The sequence below is a fragment of the Chiloscyllium plagiosum genome, unplaced genomic scaffold (assembly GCF_037043375.1).
Source record: "Chiloscyllium plagiosum isolate Xiang-an unplaced genomic scaffold, Cpla_swu_hap1 HiC_scaffold_10, whole genome shotgun sequence".
NCBI lineage: Eukaryota > Metazoa > Chordata > Chondrichthyes > Orectolobiformes > Hemiscylliidae > Chiloscyllium > Chiloscyllium plagiosum.
In genome coordinates, this window is record NW_028270148.1 from 13,628,070 (window position 1) to 13,656,041 (window position 27,972).

Genomic DNA, 27,972 nt, shown 5'->3' on the forward strand with positions numbered 1-27,972 from the left:
GGTGGGTTCTAGGGAAGGGAGGCTCTTTCTCCCATATGGGCCTCAACTAAAACGAACCATTTTAGGGCCTCAATGGGCCCAAAGGTGACGGGCTATCTGACAGCTCCTCCTGCTCCCTCTCCCCCGCAAAGCTCAGACAGGTTAGATAATGGTGGGGAAGTGGGCAGGTAGCTGTCAAGTTCACTGATGAGAGATCATAAAACTCAACCCAGTGTCACTGGGAGTCAGTAAATGACTAGGCCTAGGGCTCATGGTAACTAGGAACCCAGGAATCACACCGGCTAAGGCCTGACAGCCTTGAGAATCACAGGCCTGGATCCTTCATTGCTTGGTCAGGGGAACAGACAAAGGGAATTGTGGTTGATGAGGTATTTACCAGACAAAGCTGATATTGTATCCTACCTGATCTTGCACATCATCGTCACACAGTTCCAACTGCATGATGTGTTCAAATGGTCGGAAAAGGGCCTCATTGAAGTGAAAATGTGGCAGCTCATTCCAGTCAGTTAGAACTTCAGTCAGGATATCATGGATAAAGGAAACAGCTTTCTGGGAAACATGCCTCTCCTTGTGACAGGCAGCCTGGACAAAGCAAAAATCCTTATTTAGTTCCAATACAAAAAAAACGAAAGGGGAGAAAAACACATTTTATAAAAATCTACTTTAGTTCTCATGAAGAATTTCCAGAAGTCATCTTTTGCCAACATTAAAATAAGAAAAACATTTCTGGAAACATTCAATGGATCCAGGAGGCAAAGAGTTAACGTTTCAGGTCAATGATCTTTCCTCAGATCTGGCAGAAAGTTTATGACCAGTCTGTTCAAAGTGATGACAATTTGTCCATCGAACTTTGAGTCTAAATGCCTTAACGATGAGGCACAGCGGCAATGGAGAAGGAATGCAAAGGAGGTAAATCCTGAACTCTGGGTCCCATTACCCCTTGGGGCATCCAATTTCCCCAGCCCTCTCCCCAGCAGCAGCATCGCACGATCCTGAGCCAACACCTTCCGCAAATTTAGAGTTTAGCCAACATTTGTTATGTGCCCAACTTAGCCAGAATGTTTTTAATGATCAGGTCACTGATATTAGATAAGGGAAAAAACCATTGATCAGGAAACAGGGGAGAGCTCCCCCACTTTCCTTCTGGATATGTGCACCCCAAAGAGCAGATAGTGTCTCAGGTTAATGTCTTATCTGAAAGCAAACAGCCTGACAATGAAGCACTCCCTCAGTCCCACACTCAGGATGGATACCAAAAGCCAATGATGCCTGATACCAAAGGTCAATGATGCCTGATAGTGGGGAATACAGGAATGGAATTCGGTGCTTACCTCTGCTAAGTGAGGTCCAACTACACTCCAGGTCTTCATGAGGTGCAACAGGGGACGGGACCGGCTCCGAACAATTCGGAGCATCACATCACCAAGTCGGAAGAGATGCAGAGCGCTCCTCCGCTCGTGGGTGGATCTAGCGTCTCCTGTCGACCAAAGCAGAAGATGAATTAAAACGTAACCAAATCCATTCCTATCAATGTCACAAATGGCAGGTCGTGTGACTGTGACTAAGGGTAAACTTCTCTTCCTCATCCTTCTCAATCCGACATGGAAGATTCTGTATCCTTATTTATAAAGACCAGCATTTCAGATTCCTTTCTCAACCTGCCCTGACACACTTTACAAGCTCATGCACATCTTCCCTGCCAAGGAGAAAAACACACTGACCACAAGTGGAGGTCACACAGGCCACAGTTCTGTTTAGTCTATGCACCTCACTATAGCCTCAATACGAGGAGGTCATGGACCAGGAACCAGCCAACAGGAAGCAGATCTTGTTGCCCTCAAGAGCCCAAGCCATCTTTGTGATTGCTCAGCCTGGCCTCCATGGGGCACAGTCCTGCCTATGAGTTGTGACTTTCTACACAGGAAGCCCAGAAAGTAAACCATGACAGGTTTCTGGTGGGTTGGGGGTCCTCATTAAAAGGTATTCAGTGTCCGATCTGACATTGTCCCACTGAAAGCCACCCTCTGAATCTGCTCCCTGTGAGCTACAATCCACTGCAGTACAGCCGGCATTACTCTCCTGTATTTGGATCCATCAGGAATCTTGGCCCTTGTGTGGATGTAGTACTGACAGCAGCCACTGTCTTCCTGGTGACATTGGTAAGCCTCCAATTGGCAAACATCTCTCCACATGAAGGAACTTGCTCTCTCAATGTCTTTGGTCCCATGAAGGGCCCACCAATGCCCAGTTAAAAGCCTAATTGGCACTTCATCCAGAGGGTCATGTCAGATACAGACAACGTTTAGATTATCTCCAGTTGCTGGGTAAGACACTGCTCCGTCCCCAGGATTGACTCTGTCATAGACACACTCTGTGATAAAGACTGATCACTGTCACTGATCAGCATCTCTAATATTAAGTACTATGAGACTGCCTGGCTAGGCAGGTGTGAATGATTTGGATCTTGTCACATTTAGTAATTTATAGAAAATAGGAGCAGGAGTAGTCCATTCAGCCCTTCCAGCCTGCTCCATCAATTGATATAATCATGGCTGATCATCCAACGCAGTCCCGTGTTCCTGCTTTCTCTCCATATCCTTCACCCATTCAACTCTAAGAACTATATTTAACTCCTTCATTGAATCACAGAGTTTCAGAAGTGTCACAGCAGAGGAAGAGGGCATTCGGCCCATTTTATTAGCTAGTGCCAATCTCCTGCCTTTTCCCCATGAGTACGCTCACCATTTCTGTTCAATAATCACCAATGCCCTGTTCCATGCACCCCAATTGAACCTGCCTCCACCAAATTTCCAGGCAGCGCATTCCATACAGTAACTATTCACTGTGTGAAAAAAGTTTTCCTTATCTAGTTTAGCCAGCCCCCTCATGGTTTTGGAAACCTCTATCAAATCTCCTGTCAGCCTTCGTCTCGACAAGAAGAACAGACCCAATATCTCCATTCTATCATCCTTCTTAAAAGCTTTCAATGTTTTGGCCTGAACTGCTTTCTGTGACCAAGAATTCCACATGCTCAAAGTTTTTGGACAATACAAAGATTGAGGGAGCTGGGGATATTGAGGAAGATTGTCAGCGGATACAGCAGGATAAAGATAGGAACCTTGGACGGAGAAATGGCAGACGGAATTTAATCTGGACACCTGTGAAGTGATGGATTTTGGAAGGTCTACTGCAGGAGGGAAGCATACTGTAAATGGTACAATCTTTAAAAGCATTAACGTACTGAGGGATCGAGGCATTCAGGGTCCACAGTTTCCTGAAAGTGGCAACACAAGTGGATAAGGTGGTTGAGGACAAAATGGATCGTCCACTTGACTCCCCAGTTATTGGGAACATCTTTCCTGCGTATACCCGATCTAGTCCTAACTAACGGGCGGCACGGTGGCACAGTGGTTAGCACTGCTGCCTCACAGCGCCAGAGACCTGGGTTCAATTCCCGCCTCAGGCGACTGACTGTGTGGAGTTTGCACGTTCTCCCCGTGTCTGCGTGGGTTTCCTCCGGGTGCTCCGGTTTCCTCCCACAGTGCAAAGATGTGCAGGGTCAGGTGAATTGGCCATACTAAATTGCCCGTAGTGTTAGGTAAGGGGTAAATGTAGGGGTATGGGTGGGTTTCGCTTCGGCGGGTCGGTGTGGACTTGTTGGGCCGAAGGGCCTGTTTCCACACTGTAATGTAATCTAATGATCCAATCTCTCATCAAGCATCAGTTGTACCATTCCAGGAATCAGTCAATTGCCCTGGGCCTACATATCTTTCAGGGTGGCCATTTCTGTCTGTGCTACGTTTGGCCTTAAAAACCTGTTGGTCGCTAGAGTATAAACAGATAACCTAGCTGTTGCACCGTAGTGAGTGGTAGAAGGTTAGAACCGTCGAGTGTTACCTGGCATTGCTAGTGAGTAGTCCACAGTTTCTGTAATAGAGTCAAAGAGTTGAGCCTGTGACACTTTCCTCAGCTGATTGAGAAATCCCACCAGAGCGTTGAGATTCAGCTTCACAGCAGCATCTTCAAACAACCTGTGAAAGAGGGGAAGCAGAGGAAAGAGGGGAGAGAGAAAGAAGGAGTGAGACAGATTGAAGAAGAAAGAATTAAAGAGTAAATGATGAGAAACATCAGCTCTGAGAATGGGTTGAAGAGGTTGGGACTGTTCTCCTTGAAGAGAAGAAGGCTAAGAGGTGATCTGTTAGAGATGGAGAGGGTAGATGGACAGAAACTGTTTCTGTCTGTAAAAAGAACAGGAGGGCATCAATTTAAAGTGACTTGCAAAAGAAGCAAGTGCTGAGTAAGGAAAAACCTATTCACACAGTGAGTGGTTAGGGTACAGAATATACTGCTTTGAAATATGGTGGAGGCAGGTTCAACTGAGATATCCAAGAGGGGCATTGCATGGTTACTGGGATAGAAATAATTTGCAAGGGTATGGGGAAAAGGCAGGAGATTGGCACTTGGCAAAGATGTTCATTTGAAAAGCTGGAACAAGCACAATGGGCCAAACGGCCTCCTTCCGTGCTCCAACACAATCTGTGAAATTGCAGAATCACAAAATCACACAGAATTGTTACAGTATGGAAGGAGGCTATTTGGTCCACTGTGTCTGCACCGTCCCTCCGAAGGAAGAGCTCACTTCATACCATTCTCCTGCCCTCACACCGTATACCAGAAAATGATCCAGTTCCCTCTTGCACGCTCTCAGGCAAACACTCGCTGTGTCGACTAGTTTTTCCTCCATCTCAATTGTTTCTTTCGCCAATAACATTTGATCTGTACCTGTGCTATTTGATCCTTAGACCAGTGGGAACGGTTTGTCCCTATCAACTCATGATTTTAAGCATATCTACAGGAGAACAGTCCCACCCTCTCCACTCTATCTCTGCAACTGAAATTTTTCATCTTTGGAACCTTCTTCATGAATTTATTCTGCACTCCCTCTAATGCCACCGCATCCTTTGAAAAGAGTTGGTCCAAATCTGATTGCAGAACTCCAAAGTTCTGTACATGCTTTACACAACTTGCTCTTGTACTCTGTGCCTTTCATATTAAGCCCAAGGAATTATATATTTTATTGGCATCCTGCACTATCCCATGAAAGATTCATGCAGGGAGCATTGCAGGGAGGTGACCACAACAGTGCTCGTTGACAGAAAGGTGAGATAGTTCACAGGGTCCTATATTGCCGTATTTTCTGCAGCTTAGTGGACTCTGTGTTCCCTGCTCTTTCAGCTAATGTCAGGTTACTGTCCTCCTGATTTCTTTATTTGAAGGGGCTCCCCCTTAATATATTCAGTGGCAGTTCAGCTCCAAAAGTCTGATCTTTAACCACCCGGTGCAGATAGTTTGGAGGGTCCCCTTGCGGGTCAGCTCCTGGGTCTACTCCATTGTTGCCATTAACAGGTCCAAGTAGTAGGCCATTGAGGGTGTTATTAGACCCGACTGTCTGCCTCTGTTCCATGGCTATGTCCATGCCCATGTATCTCCGAGGTAGAAGTGTCAAAACGTGTGGCACTTGAAAAGCACAACTTGAAAGGCAGCATCTGAAGAGCAGGAGAGTCGCCATTTCAGGTATCAGCCCTTTATCAGGAATGTTGGGGGGGCAGTGGCTGAGAGATAAATGGGATCGAGTGGGGCTGGGGGGAAGATAGCTTGGAATGTGGTAAGCACCTCTATCAGCATTCCGCAGAGACCATTCCCTCCGCGACTCCCTCGTTAGGTCCCCCACCAACCTACCCGCCACTCTCAGCACCTTCCCCTGCAACAGCAAGGGATATAAAACCTGCACCCACACCTGCCCCCCTCACCTCATTCCACATCTGGCAGAGATTTTCCTGCATATCCAAACACCTCATCTATTGTGTCCGTTGCTCTCAATGTGGTCTCCTCTACACTCGGGAGACAGGACGCCAACTTGTGGAACATTTCAGAGAACATCTCTGAGATACACGCACCAACCAACTCCACCGCCCTGTGGCCAAACACTTCAACTCCTCCTCCCACTCCGCCAAGGACATACAAGGCCTGGGCCTCCTCCACCGCCAAACCCTTACCACCCGATGCCTGGAGGAAGGCACCTCACCTTCCACCTTGGGACTCTATAACCACACATCATAAATGCAAACTTCTCCAGTTTCCTCATCTCTCCTGCCCCCACCTTATCACAGATCCAACCCTCCAACTCGGCACCGCCTTCATGTCCTGTCCTGTCCTACCTGTCCATCTTACTTCCCACCTATCCGCTTCACCCTCACCTCCATTGACCTATCGCATTCCAAGCTACCTTCCCCCCAACCCCATCCCCTTCCCATTTATCTCTCAGCCCCCTTGGCCCCACCCTCAACATTCCTGATGAAGGGCTTATGCCCAAAATGTCGATTCTCCTGCTCCTCAGATGCTGCCTGACCGACTGTGCTTTTCCAGGGCCACACTTTTTGACTCTGACTCTCCAGCATCTGTAGTCCTCACTTTCCCCTAGATAGGCATCACAAGGTGCCCAATGGTATACTCAAGGTCTTCTGCAACCAGTGGACTCCACTGGGGAAGGAGTGCATCATCTCCCCTCAAAGTAATATTTTAATTCAAATTTGATTTTAAATTTCCTTTGGATTTCACATTTTTTTTACTTCAATACAAAGGGCTGCCTCTTAAGTTAATTGATTAATTTGATTTTATTGGCTTTTCAAAAGAATTTACCCTTTCCCCCTTGCCCTGGTTCCTTTGCTCCTGCACATCCTTTAGAATTGTACTCCTTGCTTAATCCTCTCTCTGTGTTCTTCCTACCAAAATTAATCATTAATTATGATTACGAATCCTTCAAGTGATGAGGTCTGTCCTGTTCTGATTTTGTTGGTGTTTCCCACACCTAGATTTTATTGTTTTATCTTCGGGGTTTGAGCTGTCGGGAAAGACTAAAAAGGATGGGGCTGTTTTCCCTGACCGTCGGAGATTGAGTGCTGAACTTGTAGACGTTTATAGGAGGTAAATAGATAAGGTCTTTTCCCCAGGGTAGGGCAGTCCAACCCTAGAGGGCATAGGTTTCAGGTGAGAGGGGCAAGACATTAAAGGGACCTAAGGGGCAACTTTTTTTATGCAGAGGGTGGTGCGTGTATGGAATGAGCTGCCAGAGGAAGTGGTAGAGGCTAACATAATCTCAACATTTAAACGGCATCTAGATGGGTATATGAACAGGAAGGGTTTAGAGGGATATGGTTCCTGAAGAAGGGCATGTGCCCGAAACGTCGAATCTTCTGTTCCCTAGATGCTGCCTGACCTGCTGTGCTGTTCCAGCAATAAAGTTTCAGCTTTGATCTCCAGCGTCTGCAGACCTCACTTTCTCCTTAGAGGGATATGGACCAAGTGCTGGCATACGGGACTAGATTATCTTAGGAATCTGGTCAGCATGGACGAGTTGGACCAAAGTGTCTGTTTGAGCTGAAAATGTGTTGCTGGAAAAGCGCAGCAGGTCAGGCAGCATCCAGGGAACAGGAGAATCGACGTTTCGGGCATAAGCCCTTCTTCAGGAATGAGGAAAGTTTGTCCAGCAGGCTAAGATAAAAGGTAGGGAGGAGGGACTTGGGGGAGGGGCGTCGGAAATGTGATAGGTGGAAAGAGGTCAAGGTGAGGGTGGTAGGTCAGACTGGGGTGGGGGCGGAGAGGTAGCTTCTTCAAGGAAGGCATCCTTGTAAGAGGATTGTCTGTTTCCCTGCTATACAATTCTATGACACACGGTTCCCTTTTGATTAGATTAGATTACTTACAGTGTGGAATTAGGCCCTTCGGCCCAACAAGTCCACACCAACCCTCTGAAGAGCAACCCACCCAGACCCATTTCCCTCTGACTAAGGCACCGAACACTACGGGTAATTTAACATGGCCAGTTCACCTGACCAGCACATCTTTGGACTGTGGGAGGAAACCGGAGCACCCGGAGGAAACCCACGCAGACACGGGGAGAACGTGCAAACTCCACAGACAGTTGCCTGACCCTCCCTTGCTCAGACTTTGTGTCATTCTTTCACAGGATTTTACCAATAGTTCTCTCCACGTGGACCTTGCTGGCAAACATTCACTTGCTTTCTTTTGTGCATCAGTTTGCCCCACCTGTCAGTCCCATATTCTGAAATTCCGATTGGTTCTCATCTCTACCCGCCCCCCCCCACCATTCTTCCGATGCTTCTGAACAACAACTTCTATTTACATAGAACCTTTATTATAATAAAACATCCCAAGGTGCCCAGACGCATGGGATTGAGAGTGATTTAACAGTTTGGATTAGAAACTGGCTTTCTGAAAGAAGGCAGCGAGTGGTGGTCGACGGAAAATATTCAGCCTGGAGTCTGGTTATTAGTAGTGTGCCACGAGGATCTGTTTTGGGACCACTGCTGTTTGTCATTTTTATAAATGACTTGGATGCAGGCATAGGTGGATGGATTAGTAAATTTGCAGATGACACTAAAGTCGGTGGAGTAGTGGACAGTGTGGAAGAATGTTACAGATTGCAGGGGGACTTGGATAAACTGCAGAATTGGGCTGAGAGGTGGCCAATGGAATTCAATGCAGCTAAACGTGAGGTGATGCACTTTGGGAAGAATAACAGGAAGGCAGAGTACTGGGTCAAAGAAAAGATTCTTGGTAGTGTGGATGTGCAGGGGGATCTTGGAGTCCATGTACACAGATCCCTGAAAGTTGCCACCCAGCTTGATAGTGCTGTTAAGAAAGCAGGAGAAAGTGAGGACTGCAGATGCTGGAGATCAGAGCTTAAAAATGTGTTGCTGGAAAAGCGCAGCAGGTCAGGCAGCATCGAAGGAGAAGGAGAATTGACATTTCGGGCATATGCCCGAAACATCGATTCTCCTTCTCCTTTGATGCTGCCTGACCTGCTGCGCTTTTCCAGCAACACATTTTTAAGCTCTGTTAGGAAAGCATACAGTGTGTTAGGTTTTATTGGTAGAGGGATTGAGTTCTGGAGCCGCAATATTATGCTGCAACTATACAAAAAGCTACTGCGGCCACACTTGGAATATTGTGTACAGTTCTGGACCCATATTTCAGGAAGGATGTGGAAGCATTGGAAAAGGTGCAGAGGAGATTTACCAGGATGTTGCCTGGTCTGGAGGGAAGGTCTTATGAGGAAAGGCTGAGAGACTTGGGTCTGTTCTCATTGGAAAGAAGAAGGCTAAGAGGGGATTTGATAGAGACATACCAGATGATCAGAGGATTAGATAGGGTAGACAGTGAAAGTCTTTGTCCTCGGGTGATGACGTCAGCTTGTACGAGGGGCCATAACTACAAATTGAGGGGTGATAGATTTAAGACAGATGTCAGAGGCAGGTTCCTTACTCAGAGAGTGGTAAGGGCGTGGAATGCCCTATCTGCTAATGTAGTTAACTCAGCCACATTAGGGGCATTTAAACAAAACTTGGATAAGCACATGAATGAAGATGGAATGGTGTAGGGGGGCGAGCTGAGAATAGTTCACAGTTTAGTGCAACATCAAGGGCCAAAGGGCCTGTTCTGCGCTATATTGTTCTATGTTTCATAGTAGCATTATAAAACAAAACATGGCACAAAGTCGCAAAGATCAGCTGTTAGCGAAGGTGGATATCACTGTGGCCAAAGGTCAAGAAGATAGAAAAATGGACAGGTTTGGAGAGAGAATTCCAGGGCTCCGTGTGTAGGCATTGCCATCAATGGTGGAGTGAATAAAATTGGGGAAACTCCAGAGGCCAGAATTAAAGTAGCGCAGGTATTTCAGAGAGTTAGACAGCTAAGGGAGATTCCAGAAATTGGGATGAGAATTTTAAAATCAGGACATTGTTTGACTGCGAAACAATGTAAGTCAGCGAGCACAGGGGAGTGGGACTTGGTGGGAGAAAGGGCAAGGGTAGTAGAGTTTTAGATGACCTCAAGTTTATAGCGGGTTAGAATGTGGGAGGCCAGGCAGGAACGTGTTGGTCATGACCAGAGGTAGCTCTGTTCTCAACTGAGCTCTCAAGCACTTTCCTTAATGTCGTCATCTTTTGCCGAGCATCCATTTTTGTTTGATTTTGAAGTACCTATGAATAGCACCATAGAAACATAAGCTGTTGTACCACAGTTCTTAACAGCCTTCTGGGCAGTAAATGCTGGCCTAGCCAGTGATGCCCATATCCTGTGAATGAATAATAATAAAAAAAATGCTGGCCTCAAAATATCGAGTATTTATGCAATACATCATCCATTTTTTAAACTCTCATTGCTCTTACTACCTTGTATCTATGCTATTTTTTGTATTGAGGTGTTTCATACCCTAGATGGTGCCGTGTATGGAGACATTACACACATTTCACTGTACTCCTGTACTTGAGTATACATGACAATAAAATCTAAAATCTAAATCAGGGTTACAGGTCCAACATTAATTAACATTTTGCCCAATGGTGCTTGATGTGCCTGAGGAAATCGGAATAGAAGGCAACCCATTTAGTTACTTTTAAATAATTTTCCTAACGTTATGCGTAGAAGAGGCAGGATTTGGGAATGAATCTTTTTACAGAGCACGTGGTAATGAGCTGCAACTCGCCGCCCACTGTGAAAGCAGAGATGGTCTATAATTTGCAAAGGAAACTGGATGATCACTTGAACGAAATCAATTTGCAAGGCCAGAGGGAATTAAGAGTTAACATGGACTCGATGGTCTGAATGGCACGCTTCAGTGCTACAATGACGCTATGAAACTTATGAATATTTTGAATTACAGAATATTTGCAGTTGTTATGACCCCAAGTGATGGCAATACTAGACACGTCAGATCCCAGAGTAAAACCTGGTTTGATAGACCATCACTTTTACTTCTGTAATTTGATTATCATGGTGGCCAGTCACTGATCATATTCACAAGAGGCTGCCAATGTACTTTTAACAAAAGAACATATTACACAAAGAATAAGAAAAACAATATTAGGCAACTTTTAAAGATATCATAAATAACTGTATTCCCAACAATATCCTTTACAGATACTCAACCTCAGTGAATTATCAATCTAATCTTCACCCTTTAATATCTTACTAATCTGACAAGGTTGCAAGTGTTTGGTTTTGGTCAACTTTTACACACTCAACAGGAATAATTCTTTCAGTCTCTTCTGCAGAATCAGAAACACAGGCTAAATCACTGGCATCTTTCTTTGAACTCTGAGGGGAAAAACTAAGGGCTTTCTTCCAGCTACTTTGAGAATGCTTATTAGCAGATCTGCTGGTTTATATCATTTCTTCTTAACTAAACCTGCCTCTGACCTTTGTTTCTGAGTTGTAAAAGTTCAACTTTGTACACAGTTCAAAGATTACCTCACCAGGTAGCTTATCTAGTCATTTAATTTAAGTCACTTAATTTCTTGGAAATGTTATTGTGACTCATTGCTTAAAAAATGAGATTCTGACCCTTTATTAACAAATAAACAAGTTACCATCTCAAAAGTGAAAACAAAAAAAAACATTTATAACCTAAATTTCTAACCAAAAATAACATAATCTAAACTTTTAACCACAGGACAGACATGGAGCATTTGACCAACAGGTAACAAGTTCCATAGTTACAGGAAGTGATACCACACCACATGATCCTGCACTCACATGGAGACCACATATGGCAAAGTGAAACAACTGTCAAATGTTCCTGAAATAAACGTGAATCTTCTCCTTACCTCAGCAGATTCAGCAGGGCCTGGGAGGGTCATTGAGACTGGCAACCCCACAACTTTTAAAAAGGACTTGGATGAGCCTTTGACACCCCCCAATATTCAAGGCTATGGGCCTAGTGCTGGAGAGTGGGATGAGTGTTGATTTAGTGCAGCTTTGTCGGTCCAGTCTTTATGGGCCAAAGGGCCTTCGATGTTCTGTATGATTCTATGATTGTTTAGCAGCACCACAGGAAAAAGGACCTGCATCCTCACTCTGCCAAGATTGGACAGAGATAGCAAACCACTATTGACTAAAACAGCCAAGAGAACAGCTCAGGATGATGCATCAGGGACAATGAACCAGGGAGCTCCTTGTGGGCAGAGTCACACATGACTGACTGATTCTGAGACCTACAGGCCCTGGATTCACCCACATGTATTAACATATTGGACATGTCTTTCGGCTTTCCCATGGGAATTTCGTGAAAGGTACAGTAGACCTTAACTCGACCTGATTCCCAAGGCTCCCATATTACTTACTTGTCAGCCATTGTGGAGAGTGTGCAGACAGCCCTGGCCGCATTGTTCCCATTCAGCACGCCTCCTCCTCGGAAGTCAAATGCCTTCCCCTTGCAGTTTTCCTTGATCAGTTCCTGAATGGTGACCGCCTGAATGACGGGATTGCCGATGTTAGTGTCCAGCTCAGTGCTGGGGTTCCTGATGGAGCTCAATGCTATGTCCGCAGGTTGCAGGGAGCTGGAGGCTTGCTGTGCCTGTGTGATGGCGATGGGAGGCTGAGAACCTCCGTCACTGAAGTGACTGTGCTCCAACGTACTGATGTACTCACACACTCTGCGGAGAGACATGGAAACCCATTTACAGCCCGTTCCCCTGATACCGAACCACACTGTAAACCATACAGTCAGAGAGAAATACAGTACAGAAATAGACCCTTTCAACCAACTCATCCATGCTGACCAGATGTCCTAGTCTGATCTAGTCCCATTTGCCAGCATTTGGCCCATATCCTTCCAAACCCTTCCTATTCATATACCCATCCTGATGCCTTTTAAATGTTGACATTGTACCAGCCTCCACCACTTCCTCTGGAAGCTCATTCCTGTGTGAAAAAGTTGCCCCTTAGGTCCCTTTTAAATCTTTCCCCTCTCACCCTAAATGTATGCCCTCTAGATCTCGACTCCCTCACCCTGGAGGTAAAAATAATGACTGCAGATGCTGGAAACCAGATTCTGGATTAGTGGTGCTGGAAGAGCACAGCAGTTCAGGCAGCATCCCAAGAGCAGCAAAATCGACGTTTCGGGCAAAAGCCCTTCATCAGGAATACAGGCAGAGAGCCTGAAGGGTGGAGAGATAAGTGGACCCTGGAGCCTATCCATGCCCCTCATGATTTTATAAACCTCTATAAGGTCACCCCTCAGCCTCCGATGCTCCAGGGAAAACAGCCCTAGCTTATTCAACCTCTCCTTATAGCTCAAACCCTCCAATCCTGGCAACATCCTTGTAAAGATTTTCTGAACCCTTTCAAGTTTCACAACATCCAACCACTTGTTATTTCACAAGCTTTTGTGAAATTGGATACTGATAATTCATTTCTTTAAAGAAATTCTCTAACATACAGGGGTGTGGTGGTAAGTGGCAATGTCACCTGGCTAGCGATCCAGAACCCCAGGCCAATATTCTTGGGGATAGTAAATTCAAATCCCACAAATAATCATGATGAAATTTGATTTCAGTAAAATCTGGGAATAAAGAGCTGGCCTTAATGGCAATCATGTAATCATTGTCAATTGTCGTAAAAACTTATCCGGTTCCCTAATGCCCTTTAGTGAAGGATGTCTGCCATCCTTATATGGTTTGGCCTACATGTGACTCCAGACCACAGCAATGGACTTGACACTTAACTGTCCTCTGACCAGTTAAGGAGGGGCAGTAAATGCTGGCTCAGACACTGATTCGCATAACCTGAATAAATAAAAAAAATTATTGCCCATTCTTAATTGTCCTTTAACTACAACGCTAGATAGTCCACTTCAGAAGGTGTTAAAAAGTCAAACACATTGCTGTAGATCTGCAGTTAAAAATACTGACAAAATGTACAGGTCCATGCCACCATTACTGAGGTTGGTTTTCTATTCAAAATTTATTCAGTTCTGCTGGGGCTTGATTCCCAAAGTCTAGATTAGAGTGGTGCTGGAAAAGTTCAGGCAGCATCCGAGGAGCAGGAAAATCGATGTTTCAGGCAAAAGCCCTTCATGAGCCATTTATCTCTCCACCCTGCAGGCACTCTGCCTCTATTCCTGATGAAGGGCTTTTGCCCGAAACATCGATTTCTCTGCTCCTCGGATGCTGCCTGAACTGCTGTGCTTTTCCAGCACCATTCTAATCTAGAATCTGGTTTCCAGCATCTGCAGTCCTTGTTTTTACCTGTTTTTACCTAGTTGATTCCCAAAGTACCTGGGCCTCAAGGTTCCTGCTGGAGTGATGTTACCACCAGGTCAGTGTCATCTCCTTTACAGGCCTGGGTTTTCCTGCAAAGTGGTTTCACTTGCCATTATGAATTTAAAGTCAGCATTGTCTTACCAAACCATAAGGCTGCTCTCTCATCAGAGAGAGGGACAACTGGTGGCGGTTTAACCTGTGGGTCACCACGCCACAGGGGAGTGAAGGGGTTGAGAAGGAGATGGCAACCTTAGCCACTCTAGGATTTGAACCCATGCCTTTGGCACCACTCACCAGCCAATTCAGCTAATCTGACTCCATGGCACCACATGCACAAGAGTGTAAGTAAGTTAATTTTTAGAGTCAGTCCAATGATTTGAACACAGCAAGGATGCAGCTACACAATGCCAGAGAAGCCAGTGATCTGAAAGGTGCCCTAACATCTGGGGGAAGAGCCCAACTGAAGACCCCTGCTCTACCTTGTGGGACTTCAGCACATTATGTTCTGGGGTCTTGGCTTGGGGAATAGAATTCCCAGTTGGGTCAGTAGGCCATGGTACTTTACATGGTAGGCTGCTCCTCAAAGTCTAGTCCCATCTAGCTGCTGCCTTCTGTTCCAGCTTCTCTTTCCCACTATAGTTTCATTCTTTACTCCTGCGCTCTGGGCCCTGACCCTTCAGCAAGTCTTCCCATGCCTTGCGAAGATTTCTGCTCCACTCAGGGGGAAACGTGGCTGAGCGCCATCTGGGATCACATGGTGGACCATACCTGAAGACATGTTGCCAGCAGTCTGCATTGTGACTGCCCATCTCCAGCCCCACACTGAGGATGGCGTCCATGCAGAGAACGTGGGCCGTGTGAAGCTGAATACCCTGCGGCCGCCCAATCTGCTCCAGCTTCTGCTCCACTTTCTGTTTCACTGTTGGGGATACAACAGAAAGTCAGCCTCCACGGCATCAGTAAATGACCCTCTCTCACTCTGAGCTCATGGCAGCACCATGGGAAGCCCAGACAGATAAATATAGGAACATAGAAACATAGAAAAAAGCAATGATAGGCCATTCAGCCCATCAAGCCTGCTCCACCATCCCATATGATCAAACTGATCATCCTACTCAGTCTCCTGTTCCCGCTTTCTCCCCATACCCTTTGATCCCTTTAGCCCTAAAAATCCACATCCAACTCCTTCTTGAAAACATTCAATGTTTTGGGCTTAACTGTTTCCTGTGGCAGAGAATTCAACAGCTCACCACTCTCTGGGTGAAGACATTTCTCCTCATCTCAGTCCCCAGTGGCCTAACCCGTGCCCTTAGACGGTGACCCCTGGTACTGAACTTCCCAGTCATCAGGAACATCCTCCCTGGGTTTACCCCATCTAGACCTAGTAGAATTTTCTAGGCCTCTAGGAAATTAACCCCTCATTCTCCTAAACACCAGTGAATATAGTCCTAACCGACCCAGGCTCACTTCATATGTCAGCCCTGCCATCCCAGGAATCAGTCTGGTAAACCTTTGTTGCACTCCCTCCATCACCATCTCCTTCCTCAGGTAAGAAGACCAAACCTGCACATGGTCACACGAAGAAACGATATTCCTGCCGTGCGTGGGTCCTCAGTACCTTGTGCAATGGGGTCAGTGGTCTCAGGGACTTCTTTGTCCTCCTTCTCATCCTGGACACATGATGCTGCTGACATCTGTGCAAGGGCTGAGGCACAATTGGCTGCAACACCTGCAAAAGAAAACTTAAATTTCAATGAGTGAGCACAGGTATATACGAGTGTCTGTGTGTGTGTGCACACGCGTGCGTACGTGTGTGTCTAGAATTCTGAACAATCTCTATCCTCATTTTTCTAAGAAGAATTTCTCTTTACCAGGGTGTAATCCCACTGTTCCCAGTCTCCATAGAGGCTTCACATGTGATTTTTGACAGGTAATCTCTTGACACCCTGTCTGAGTTGCGCATCTCAAGTCACCCCATTGTTAGCCTTCCGCAAACTAACCCCATTGTTTCACATTCCTCAAACTGACCTCAGATCGTTTAACCTCCCTCACATTGACCCCTATTGTTCAGTCTTCCTCACACTGAACCCTATTAGTCATTCCTGAAACTGACTGCTTTGTTTAATGTTCCTCACATTAACCCCTTTGTTTAACGTTCCTCACACTGACCCCCTATTGTTTAATGTTCCTCACACTGACCCCTATTGTTTAACCTTCCTCACACTGACCCCTTTGTTTAACGTTTCTCACACTGACCCCCTATTGTTTAATGTTCCTCACACTGACCCCCCTATTGTTTAATGTGCCTCACACTGACCCCCTATTGTTTAACCTTCCTCACACTGACCCCTATTGCTTAACATTCCCCACACTAACCCCCTATTGTTTAACCTTCCTCTTCCTCACACTGACCCCTTATTGTTTAATGTTCCTCACACCGACCCCCTATTGTTTAACCTTCCTCACACTGACCCCTATTGTTTAACCTTCCACACACTGACTGAAGGGACTGGGGGCATTCTAGCGAAGTTTGCCGGTGATACAAAGTTAGGTGGACTGGCAGGTAGTACTGAGGAAGTGGGGAGGCTGCAGAAGGATCTAGACAGTTTGGAGGAGTGGTCCAGGAAATGGTTGATGGAATTCAATGTGAGCAAATGCGAGGTCTTGCACTTTGGGAAAAAGAATAGAGGCATGGATTACTTTATAAACGGTGAGAAAATTCGTAAAGCCAAAGTACAGAGGGATCTGGGAGTGCTAGTTGAGGATTCTCTAAAGGTAAACATACAGGTTGAATCCGTGATTAAGAAAGCGAATGCAATGTTGTCAATTATCTCAAGAGGGTTGGAATATAAAAGCACTGTTGTGCTACTGAGACTTTATAAAGCTCTGGTTAGGCCCCATTTGGAGTACTGTGTCCAGTTTTGGTCCCCACACCTCAGGAAGGACATACTGGCACTGGAGCGTGTCCAGCGGAGATTCACACGGATGATCCCTGGAATGGTAGATCTAACATATGAGGAATGGCTGAGGATCCTGGGATTGTATTCATTGGAGTTTAGAAGATTAAGGGGCGATCTAATAGAAACTTACAAGATAATACATGGCTTGGAGAGGGTGGACGCTAGGAAATTGTTTCCGTTAGGCGAGGAGACTAGGACCCGTGGACACAGACTTAGAATTAGAGAGCGTAAATTCAGAACAGAAATGTGGAGACATTTCTTCAGCCAGAGAGTGGTGGGCCTGTGGAATTCATTGCCACAGAGTGCAGTGGAGGCTGGGACGCTAAATGTCTTGAAGGCAGAAATTGATAAATTCTTGTTGTTACAAGGAATTAAGGGCTACAGGGAGAATGCGGGTAAGTGGAGTTGAAATGCCCATCAGCCATGATTGAATGGCGGAGTGGACTCGATGAGCCAAATGGCCTTACTTCCGCTCCTATGTCTTATGGTCTTATGGTTTAATGTTCCTCACACTGACCCCTATTGTTTAACATTTCTAACACTGACCCCTATTGTATAACCTTCCTCACACTGACCCCTATTGTATAACCTTCCTCACACTGACCCCCTATCGTTTAACGTTCCTCACACTGACCCCTATTGTTTAACCTTCCTCACACTAACCCCCTATTGTTTAACCTTCCTCACACTGACCCCTTATTGTTTAATGTTCCTCACACCGACCCCCTATTGTTTAACCTTCCTCACACTGACCCCTATTGTTTAACCTTCCACACACTGACTGAAGGGACTGGGGGCATTCTAGCGAAGTTTGCCGGTGATACAAAGTTAGGTGGACTGGCAGGTAGTACTGAGGAAGTGGGGAGGCTGCAGAAGGATCTAGACAGTTTGGAGGAGTGGTCCAGGAAATGGTTGATGGAATTCAATGTGAGCAAATGCGAGGTCTTGCACTTTGGGAAAAAGAATAGAGGCATGGATTACTTTATAAACGGTGAGAAAATTCGTAAAGCCAAAGTACAGAGGGATCTGGGAGTGCTAGTTGAGGATTCTCTAAAGGTAAACATACAGGTTGAGTCCGTGATTAAGAAAGCGAATGCAATGTTGTCAATTATCTCAAGAGGGTTGGAATATAAAAGCACTGTTGTGCTACTGAGACTTTATAAAGCTCTGGTTAGGCCCCATTTGGAGTACTGTGTCCAGTTTTGGTCCCCACACCTCAGGAAGGACATACTGGCACTGGAGCGTGTCCAGCGGAGATTCACACGGATGATCCCTGGAATGGTAGGTCTAACATATGAGGAATGGCTGAGGATCCTGGGATTGTATTCATTGGAGTTTAGAAGATTAAGGGGCGATCTAATAGAAACTTACAAGATAATACATGGCTTGGAGAGGGTGGACGCTAGGAAATTGTTTCCGTTAGGCGAGGAGACTAGGACCCGTGGACACAGACTTAGAATTAGAGAGCGTAAATTCAGAACAGAAATGTGGAGACATTTCTTCAGCCAGAGAGTGGTGGGCCTGTGGAATTCATTGCCACAGAGTGCAGTGGAGGCTGGGACGCTAAATGTCTTGAAGGCAGAAATTGATAAATTCTTGTTGTTACAAGGAATTAAGGGCTACAGGGAGAATGCGGGTAAGTGGAGTTGAAATGCCCATCAGCCATGATTGAATGGCGGAGTGGACTCGATGAGCCAAATGGCCTTACTTCCGCTCCTATGTCTTATGGTCTTATGGTTTAATGTTCCTCACACTGACCCCTATTGTTTAACATTTCTAACACTGACCCCTATTGTATAACCTTCCTCACACTGACCCCTATTGTATAACCTTCCTCACACTGACCCCCTATCGTTTAACGTTCCTCACACTGACCCCTATTGTTTAACCTTCCTCACACTCACCCCCTATTGTTTAACGTTCCTCACACTGACCCCTATTGTTTAACCTTCCTCACACTGACCCCTTTGTTTAACGTTTCTCACACTGACCCCCTATTGTTTAACGTTCCTCACACTGACCCCCTACTGTTTAACATTCCTCACACTGACCCCTATTGTTTAATCTTCCTCACACTCACCCCCTATCGTTTAATGTTCCTCACACTGACCCCTATTGTTTAATGTTTCTCACACTGACCCCCTATTGTTTAATGTTCCTCACACTGACCCCTATTGTTTAACCTTCCTCACACTGACTCCTTTGTTTAACGTTCCTCACACTGATCCCTATTGTTTAATGTTCCTCACACTGACCCCTTTGTTTAACATTTCTCACACTGACCCCTATCGTTTAACTGTCCTCACACTGACCCCCTATTGTTTAATGTTCCTCACACTGACCCTTTTGTTTAACCTTCCTCACATTGACCCCTTTGTTTAATGTTCCTCACACTGACGCCTACTGTATAACCATCCTCACACTGTGGAACATCTCTGGGATACCCGCACCAATCAACCACACCGCCCTGTGTCCCAACATTTCAACTCCCCCTCCCACCATGCTGAGGACATGGAGGTCCTGGGCCTCCTTCACCGCCGCTCCCTCACCACCAGACGCCTGGAGGAAGAACGCCTGGAGGAAGAACGCCTCATCTTCTGCCTCGGAACACTTCAACCCCAGGGCATCAATGTGGACTTCAACAGTTTCCTCATTTCCCCTTCCCCTATCTCACCCCAGTTTCAAACATCCAGCTCAGCACTGTCCCCATGACTTGTCCTACCTGCCTATCTTCTTTTCCACCTATCCACTCCACCCACCCCCCCAACCTTCATCCTCTCCCCCACTCATCTATTGTACTCTATGCTACTTTCTCCCCACCCCCACCCTCCTCTCACTTATCTCTCCACCCTTCAGTCTCTCTGCCTCTATTCCTCATGAAGGGCTTTTGCCCGAAACATCGATTTTACTGCTCATCGGATGCTGCCTGAACTGCTGTGCTTTTCCAGCACCACTCTAATCTAGATCTTGGATGAGACCTTGAAGTGACATAACATTCAAGGCTATGGACCTAATGTAGAAAAGTGGGACTACTGTAGGTAGCAGTAAGTCTTTGGTGACACAGACTTGATGGGTTAAAACATCTTTTATGTACTGCATGATTCTATCATCCTATGAATAATGGCAGCCATAATTCCCACAATCCTCTGCACATTAGAGTTTGCTCTATCACCTTCAGGTCTTTTGTGTTCAGAGGGTTCTTGTCCATTTGCTGTGCAGCCGAGATTTGATATGAGTTGCTCCGAAACTGAAGCAATCCCAGTTCCAGTAGGAGGCTCCTGGGAAGCGACTCAGAACAGAAATCTGAAGATAAGCAGCACATCAGGGATGATGAAGGGCTTATGACCGAAATGTCAGCTCTCCTGGTCTTTGGATACTGCTTGACCCGCTGTGCTTTTTCCAGCGCCACATTCTTCGACTCTGACTCTCCAGCATCTGCAGTCCTCTCTTTCTCCAAGATAAACAGCAACAGTTGAAGTGCCACTCTCTCTGAGAACAGTGAACCCACTGTCTCCTGGGGAATTCAACCTAAAATTGAGTGGCTCAGTCAATCATTGGTGAAACCACCAATCCATTTAGTGAAGCTCACGTCGGGCTTTTTTTACTGACATAAGAACGAATTGCGACAATGGGACCACATGAATCACGTTGGCCCATTTTGACGTGGTAAGTTTCAAAATAGTTCACTTGTTGGAGTCACTCACTGTGAACCAGTCTGACAGGAAAAATGGTCGCAGATGTGGGAACTTAGAATTTAGACCAGATGCAGAAGGTTGAAATACATAAGATCCTGAGGAGACTTGACAGGGTGGATGCTGAAAGGTGTTTCCTCTTTGGGAGCGACTGGAATTGGGAGACACACCATAAAAAACAGAAGTCTCCTATTTAAGAACAGGATGAGGAGGAATTTTTCTCTCTGGGGGGTTGTAAGTCTATTGAATTCTCCATCCCCAGGCACTGGTGAAGGTAGAGTCATTGGATATTTTTAAGGGTGAGGTGCATAGATCTTTGACTGCCAAGGGAGATTAATTCAAATGGATGCACCAACATACGAAATAGGAGTTAAAGGTTAATGGAGGTTGGCAGGAATGTACCACAGTCATGATCTCATGGAATGGCAGAGCAGACTGGAGAGGCCGAATGGCCTACTCCTGTTCCTCATTCACATTTCCACATGTTGCTTCTCTTTCCTTCTCCCAACTTTGGAAAGGAAAGTAGTTCAGAGCTGCCACAAAGCGAGGTAAAGAAGGATGACAGCCAAAGAGAATTTTTTTTTCTGAGTTTCGTGACAAGGTTTTGGTACAGTTTGATCTTCCTGACTCAATGGAATGAATCCTGTGCCTTCTAATCGAGGCGCATGTCTGACAGAAATTAATAGGTGGCACATGACATCAGATAAACTATAAAGTGACCTTGAGGCAGGCTGACAGACCTGAGGGGAGCTTCCAGCCTGAGTACCTTGGTAACCTTTCAGTTGGGCTCCATCAAGTGATTGACATGGGATAGGTGCCTAGGACTAAGATCTGTAAACAGCTCCTCAAGAGGGCATTGTGCACTTTCATCGAATAGAGCGGAATCAGAGAACAACCTAACACGGTGTTAAGAAAAAGAAGGGGCTCCTGCCAACAGACATTGAGTCCAAAGACATATCTATCCATCCTCCGAGGCCAGGGAGTTATATCTGTTATGGGGTTTGTGTATCTTTTAGTTTAGTTAACGCACAATATTTAAACTGTTGCTTCTTAACAAACAACTTTGAAATCATTTATCAGTTTTATCCCCTTGACTCTCAAACTCAAATCTAACAGCAGTACTGGGCAAGTGCTGGACTCTAGGTGATGCAGTCTTCAGATGAAATGTAAATTAAGCCATATCTCAATGTAGAAGGTCGCACAGCATTACTTTTAGAAAAAGCAGGGGAGATGATTCAATCTCTTATTTCACTGTAGTTTATGGGAGCTTGCTGTGTGCAAATTGTCTGCCACTTTCCTACAATATCACAGTGATTATATTTCTATAGGGCCTGAAAAGCCCTTTGAGGCATCCGGTGCTCAGAAAAGGCACCATACAAATGTAAATCTATCTTTAATTACAATGGTTATCCAAATACATTCCTAAAACTTCTGCAAATGCAGACATCTGTGTGCAGGAGTTTCACTCCCTGCCATGCTGATTTTTCAGTCTTGCTACATTACATCACTGTCCAGCATTGGAAATGCCAAGTGATGAGGCCAAAGTGCCCCTCGAATTTTAGATCGTGACCACCAGGTGGCAGTGTGGCCTCACTTCTTCCTATTCGTTTATGGTATGTGCGCGGTGTGGGCTGGACTAGGACTTGTTGCTCATCCCTAATTGCCCAGCAGAGTAGATCAGATTGGAACAGTCAACCCCACTGCTGTGGCTCTGGAACCAAATGTAGGCCAGACCAGGTTAAGGGTGACAGATTTCCTTCCTGTAATGACATTTCGGCGTCATTCAGTGTAACAACACATCAGCTTTTAGAAGCTGTTGCCACACATCACCTTTGGAGGTCCATGCAAGAAAAAGAGAGGAACACTGTTACCTGGTTGCCATTAGGTTAGCTCTAACTATGGATCTATTTCATTAACTCAAATTTCACCATTTGCAATTCAAACATCAGACTGAGGTTCCAAATTACAAGTCAAATGATATTACCATGACACAAACACTGCCTCCCCATTGACACCATGATATGAGCAATGACACGTGGTATCTGCTTGTTACATGATATCCCTCCATCTCCAGAGCAGTTTGCTTTCTATGTTTGACTCTTAACATCTCTTGGCCTGTTACAGCTGCTCTTTTCCTCACTCTCTCACTCACTGCTCCTTTCGTAAAGGATTAGTTCTCTGTGATTTGTGTTTAAGCTTTAAATAAAGGGAAATATTAATTGAAAGGAGGACAAATTCCTGGTTTACCAAGCAGGGAGTATTTCTCCATCAGTGACTGAAATCTCCGACCAACTTGACATTGCTGAAATCACTTCACTGTTCATAGCAAAAATATGAGAGTTCCCTTCCACATTGTTATAGTGGCACAATTGTAATATCATTGGACTGGCAATCCAGAACCCCAGGCTACTGTTCTGAGGCTTCAATTCAAATACCAAATAGCAGAGCATCAAATTTTAATTTAAAACAAGTCTAATGGTAATGATTTCCATTAAACAGTTATTTAATTCTCTCCTTAGGGGAGGCGGTGGCAAAGTTGGAATGTTACTGGACTAGAACTGCAGGCCAATTGCCCTGGGTACATGGGTTCAAATCCCACCAGGTCAATGGTGCAATCTGAGTCCAATAGAAACTTGGAATGAAAAGCCCACCCTACTAGTGACTATGTAACCATTGCTAATTCTTGAAAATCCCATCTGATTGACCAATGCCCTTTAGGGAAAGAAATCTGTCCTCCTTACCAGGTCTGTCTACATGTAACCACAGTAAAGTGGTTAACTCTTAGCTGCCCTTGAAATGATCTAGAGCAATGATCAGTTCAAGGGCAATTAGGGATGGACAACCAATGCCAGCCTTGCCAATGCCAGCTAAATCCCACTTAAGAATAAACACAAACCCTTGCTCTCTCCACCCTCTCTGTTCACTCTCTTTTTCACCGTATGCCATCTACCTTGCTCCATCCCTCATCCCTCCCACCCATAATGCACCCATCCCATCCTCCTCATTGTCCCAATAAACACAAGACAGCCCACATTTTCCTTTACGAGACCAACATTTGTTGTCCAATGCAGTAAAACATAAAAACATGGAAGATAGGAGCAGGAGTAGGCCATTTGACCCCTCACGCCTGCTCTGCTCTTTAATATGATCACGGCTGATCATCAAGCTCAATACCCTAATAAGCAATAGTACTGCAGATGCTGGAGATTAGAGAGCCAAGGGTGTGGTGCTAGAAAAGCACAGCAGGTCAGGCAGCATCCAAGGAACAGGAAAATTGACGTTTCAGGCATAAGCCCTTCATCAGGAATGAGGCCTCGATACCCTAATCCTTCCTCCATATCTCTTTAGCCACAAGAGCTTTATCTATGTCCTTCCTGAAAATGTAATGTTTTGGAGTCAACATCTTTCTGTGGTGGAGAATTTCACAGGCTCCTCACTGCCCAGGTGAAGATATTTCTCCTTATCTCAGTCCTAAAAGGTTTACCCCTGATCCTTAAACTGTGACCCCTCCACCATTGCGAACATCTAACCTGTCTAGTCCTGCTAAAAGACTTTTATAAACTTCTGTGAGATTTCCCCCCTCATTCTTCTAAACTCCAGTGATAAAGCTCACCACAGAATCAGCTATCAAATGGAAATTTGAACCACACGCAACATTTTTAATTTTTTTTTCATGGGATTTGGCAAGAGCACCATTTATTGTCCATGCCTAATTGTCTTGGAGTGAGTGGCTGGCATTCTAGAGTCAGTCACATTGCTGTTAGTTTGGAGTCACATGTAGACCAGACCAGGAAAGGACAGCACATTTCCTTCCCGAAGGGTGTTGACGTTTCTTTCAACAAAATGACGATGGTCACCATTTCTGAGACTTTCTCGATATTCCAGATTTATTAATTCTAGCTGAATTTAAACTGCTTAAGATGGAAGGGGACTCGAACCCACGCAGCAGAGATTAACCTTGGGCCTCGGTTAGCCCAGTGTTGTTTCCCTCACACTTCCAAGCACCCAAAGTTAGATCTAGGGGCCACGAATATATGGCAGGTATTCATAAAATCAATCAGAAGAGAAACTCAGGAGAAACTGCTCAGCCCAGAAAGTGATGAGAATGTAGAATCCTGGACATAAGGAATGGCTGAGGTGATTAATCTCAACAGGGGAAGCCAAATGCACAAAGAAGAAAAGGAAGCAAACTTTGAAGGGATTTGCTGGAGTTGGAGAGGGGTGTAATGTTGAAACTTTATTGCTGGAACAGCACAGCAGGTCAGGCAGCATCCAGGGAACAGGAGATTCGACGTTTCGGGCACAGGCCTGTGCCCGAAACGTCGAATCTCCTGTTCCCTGGATGCTGCCTGACCTGCTGTGCTGTTCCAGCAATAAAGTTTCAACTTTGATCTCCAGCATCTGCAGACCTCACTTTCTCCTCGAGGGGTGTAATGTGGCTCCTGTGGAGGATCAACACTGGTATGGACCAGTTGGGCCGAATGGCCTCTTCTTTACATAAAAACACAGACAAAACAGCCACAGAAGCACAGATGAATTATGGCGCGGGAGGCTATTTGGCCCATTGTGCCTACCCTCACACTGCAAAAATGTCTGAGGCATTCAAGCTGCTTCAGTGATCATGGATGGTCATCAAGATCAATATCCTAGTCCTGCCCTCCTCCCATATCCCTTTAGCCACAAGAACTGGATGTGGCAAGTATTTTCATCAATAAATATAATAGTGCGCACTCGATTCAGATATACTGACGACATCTAGTGGAAGATCAGCAAGATTGCATCGTCACACTTCGAGTCATAGAAATGTATGGCACAGAAACAGAACCTTCGGTTCAATTCGTCCATACCGACCAGATATCCTATTTAAATCTAGTCCCATATGCCAGCATTTGGCCCAAATCCCTCTAAACTCTTCCTATTCATATACTTATCCAAATGTCTTTTAAATGTTGTAATTGTACCCACATCCATCACTTCCTCAGGAAGTTCATTCCACACGCGAACCACCCTCATGTCTTTTATAAGTCTCTCTCCTCTCACCTTAAAAATGTGCCCCTAATTTTGAAATCCCCCATCCTAGGGAAAAGACAACTAACATTAACCCTATCTCTATCCCTCATTATTTTACGAACTTTTGTAAGGTCGCTTCTCAACCTCCTACGCTCAAGTGAAAAATGTCCCATCCTACGGTAGGTTTGTAATGTGATGTGAAAGTAATACTTACAGTGCAGTTCAATTCCTGTATTAGCTGAGGTCACCCTTCACCTGGGGTGTGGTGACCCTCAGGTGTAATCACCACCAGACGTCTCTCTCTATCAAGAGAGCAGCCCTCCGGGACTATGTGACTCTCTCTTTATGGACAGGTTACGCGAATGGGCAACAACTTAACAGATGGAATATAGTATGGGAAAATATGAGGTTGTGTACTTTGGCAGGAAGAATAGTGCAGCTGAATATTATTTGAATAGAGAAAGACTGCAGAAAGCTACAGTGCTGAGTGATTTTTGGGGCGCTTGTGCATAAAATCACAAAAAGCTAGCATACAAGTTCAGCAGGTAAAAGGGAAGACAAATGAAATGTTGACCTTTCTTTCAAAGGGTAAAAATATGGAGGACTTGCTAAAATTATATAGACATTAGTAATGGTACTTTAGGTCGTATCATGAAGTATATGGATTGGCTGCAGGAGTGACCAATCAGCCCTGCCAGAGAACAAGGAAATCCCAATTAGTAATGGAGTACTGTGAACAATTTCCTCAGGAAAGATATACTGGCATTGGAGGCAGTCCAGAGAAGGTTGACTAGGTATGAACTGACTTTGTGTAGATTGGGCCAGATACTCATTGGAGTTTAGAAAATTAAGAGATGGGATTATTGAAATATATAAGATTCTTCAGGGGCTTGCCACAGTAGATGCAGAAAGGTTCTTTCCTCTTGTGAGAGAGTCAGAGTAAGAAGGAATTTATTCGAGACAGAGATTAAGATGAATACTTTCTCCCAGAGAGAACTGATAATATGAAATTCTTTGCCTCAGACATTGACGATACTGGACCATTAAGTACATTCGAGGCTAATTCATCAAAGAGGGAATCAAACATTATGGGAGAAGGGCAGGAACCTGGAATTGAGGATTATCAGAAGTACTATGATCTTATTGAATGGCGTAGGATACCTGAGGGACTGAATGGCCTACTTCTAATGCTATCCTATGGTGTTGTGGAGGGGGTTGAAATCCAATGCAAATCTTTGGAACTGCTGAGAATGACATTGGCACTGGTTGCTGGCCATGGTCCTGAACTCAGCCAGAAATGGCTGGCCCGGGTTTCTCTGCCAGTGGCGACTGATGTTTAAATGAGAAAACAGCAATTATGAAAAAAGACTCAATGACTGTTCCCACCAAACTCCACTTCAAAGACAAGACACCTGTAAAACAAGGGATGCTTTGGCTAGACTTCTGGGGTCAACTCTGTTATAAACCCCCCACTTTTAAGAAGGTAGCTTAGCCACTAACATTTTCTTATTTTGAAGGTAAATGGAAAGTGCTGTGTTCCCGATGAAGTTTGACTGGTCAAACTACTCAGCATTATGCAAAACACAACTTATTTAAACATCATAGTTAAAAACAACAAAAGCAAGAACTCAGAATAATAACTCTGTTGGAAAACTTAACAGAAAAGTAGCTACAGTAACTATTACTAATATTATTAATTAACTGTTCCAATCCAGTAACATCCCATAAACACACCCTTTGGCAAAAAGGCAAGGTCAGACACAGTTTCTCACATGTAACGCTCATAGTAGGAAGAGAAACCCCAGCTTCTAGTTGTAACCAAGACAGGGGAAAATAGCTTTAACTTGTTCAAACCTCCAGCAACGCCTGCTGAATCTGAAAGCTAAAAAAAAAAACTAGAAATCCTTGTCTGAGAGAGTTGGCCACACTCATCCAGAGTGCTTCTATTGTTCCAACTTTAAAGAACTCCCCTCACCCTCAACAAGGCCTCACAAGCTGTTTACATCACCACAGACTGCTCAATACTTCTCATTCAATCTTAAAAGAAACTAGGACAAAATATAACTCTCAAGGCCATAGCATCGTCACAACTTATACATGTGATTGGCTATTACTTGAGTATATATGTTACTTTAGGTAATACCATAAGGAATTAGTATTGGATGTGAGAGTGACCAACCAGCAGTG

General features: G+C 45.1%; 1 protein-coding gene across 1 annotated transcript in view; it reads right to left on the bottom strand.

Annotated features, from left to right (window-relative positions):
• Positions 1–27,972, bottom strand: part of arfgef3 (ARFGEF family member 3) — a 150,304-nt gene that overhangs the window by 35,548 nt on the left and 86,784 nt on the right. Inside the window, exons 17-22 of the mRNA XM_043695353.2 lie at positions 15,742–15,852; positions 14,892–15,042; positions 12,204–12,515; positions 3,898–4,031; positions 1,332–1,477; positions 403–582 (exon numbers count right to left, since the gene is read on the bottom strand). Of these exons, the coding sequence (XP_043551288.2) occupies positions 403–582; positions 1,332–1,477; positions 3,898–4,031; positions 12,204–12,515; positions 14,892–15,042; positions 15,742–15,852 (1,034 nt within the window). The remainder of the gene's footprint in view (positions 1–402; positions 583–1,331; positions 1,478–3,897; positions 4,032–12,203; positions 12,516–14,891; positions 15,043–15,741; positions 15,853–27,972) is intronic.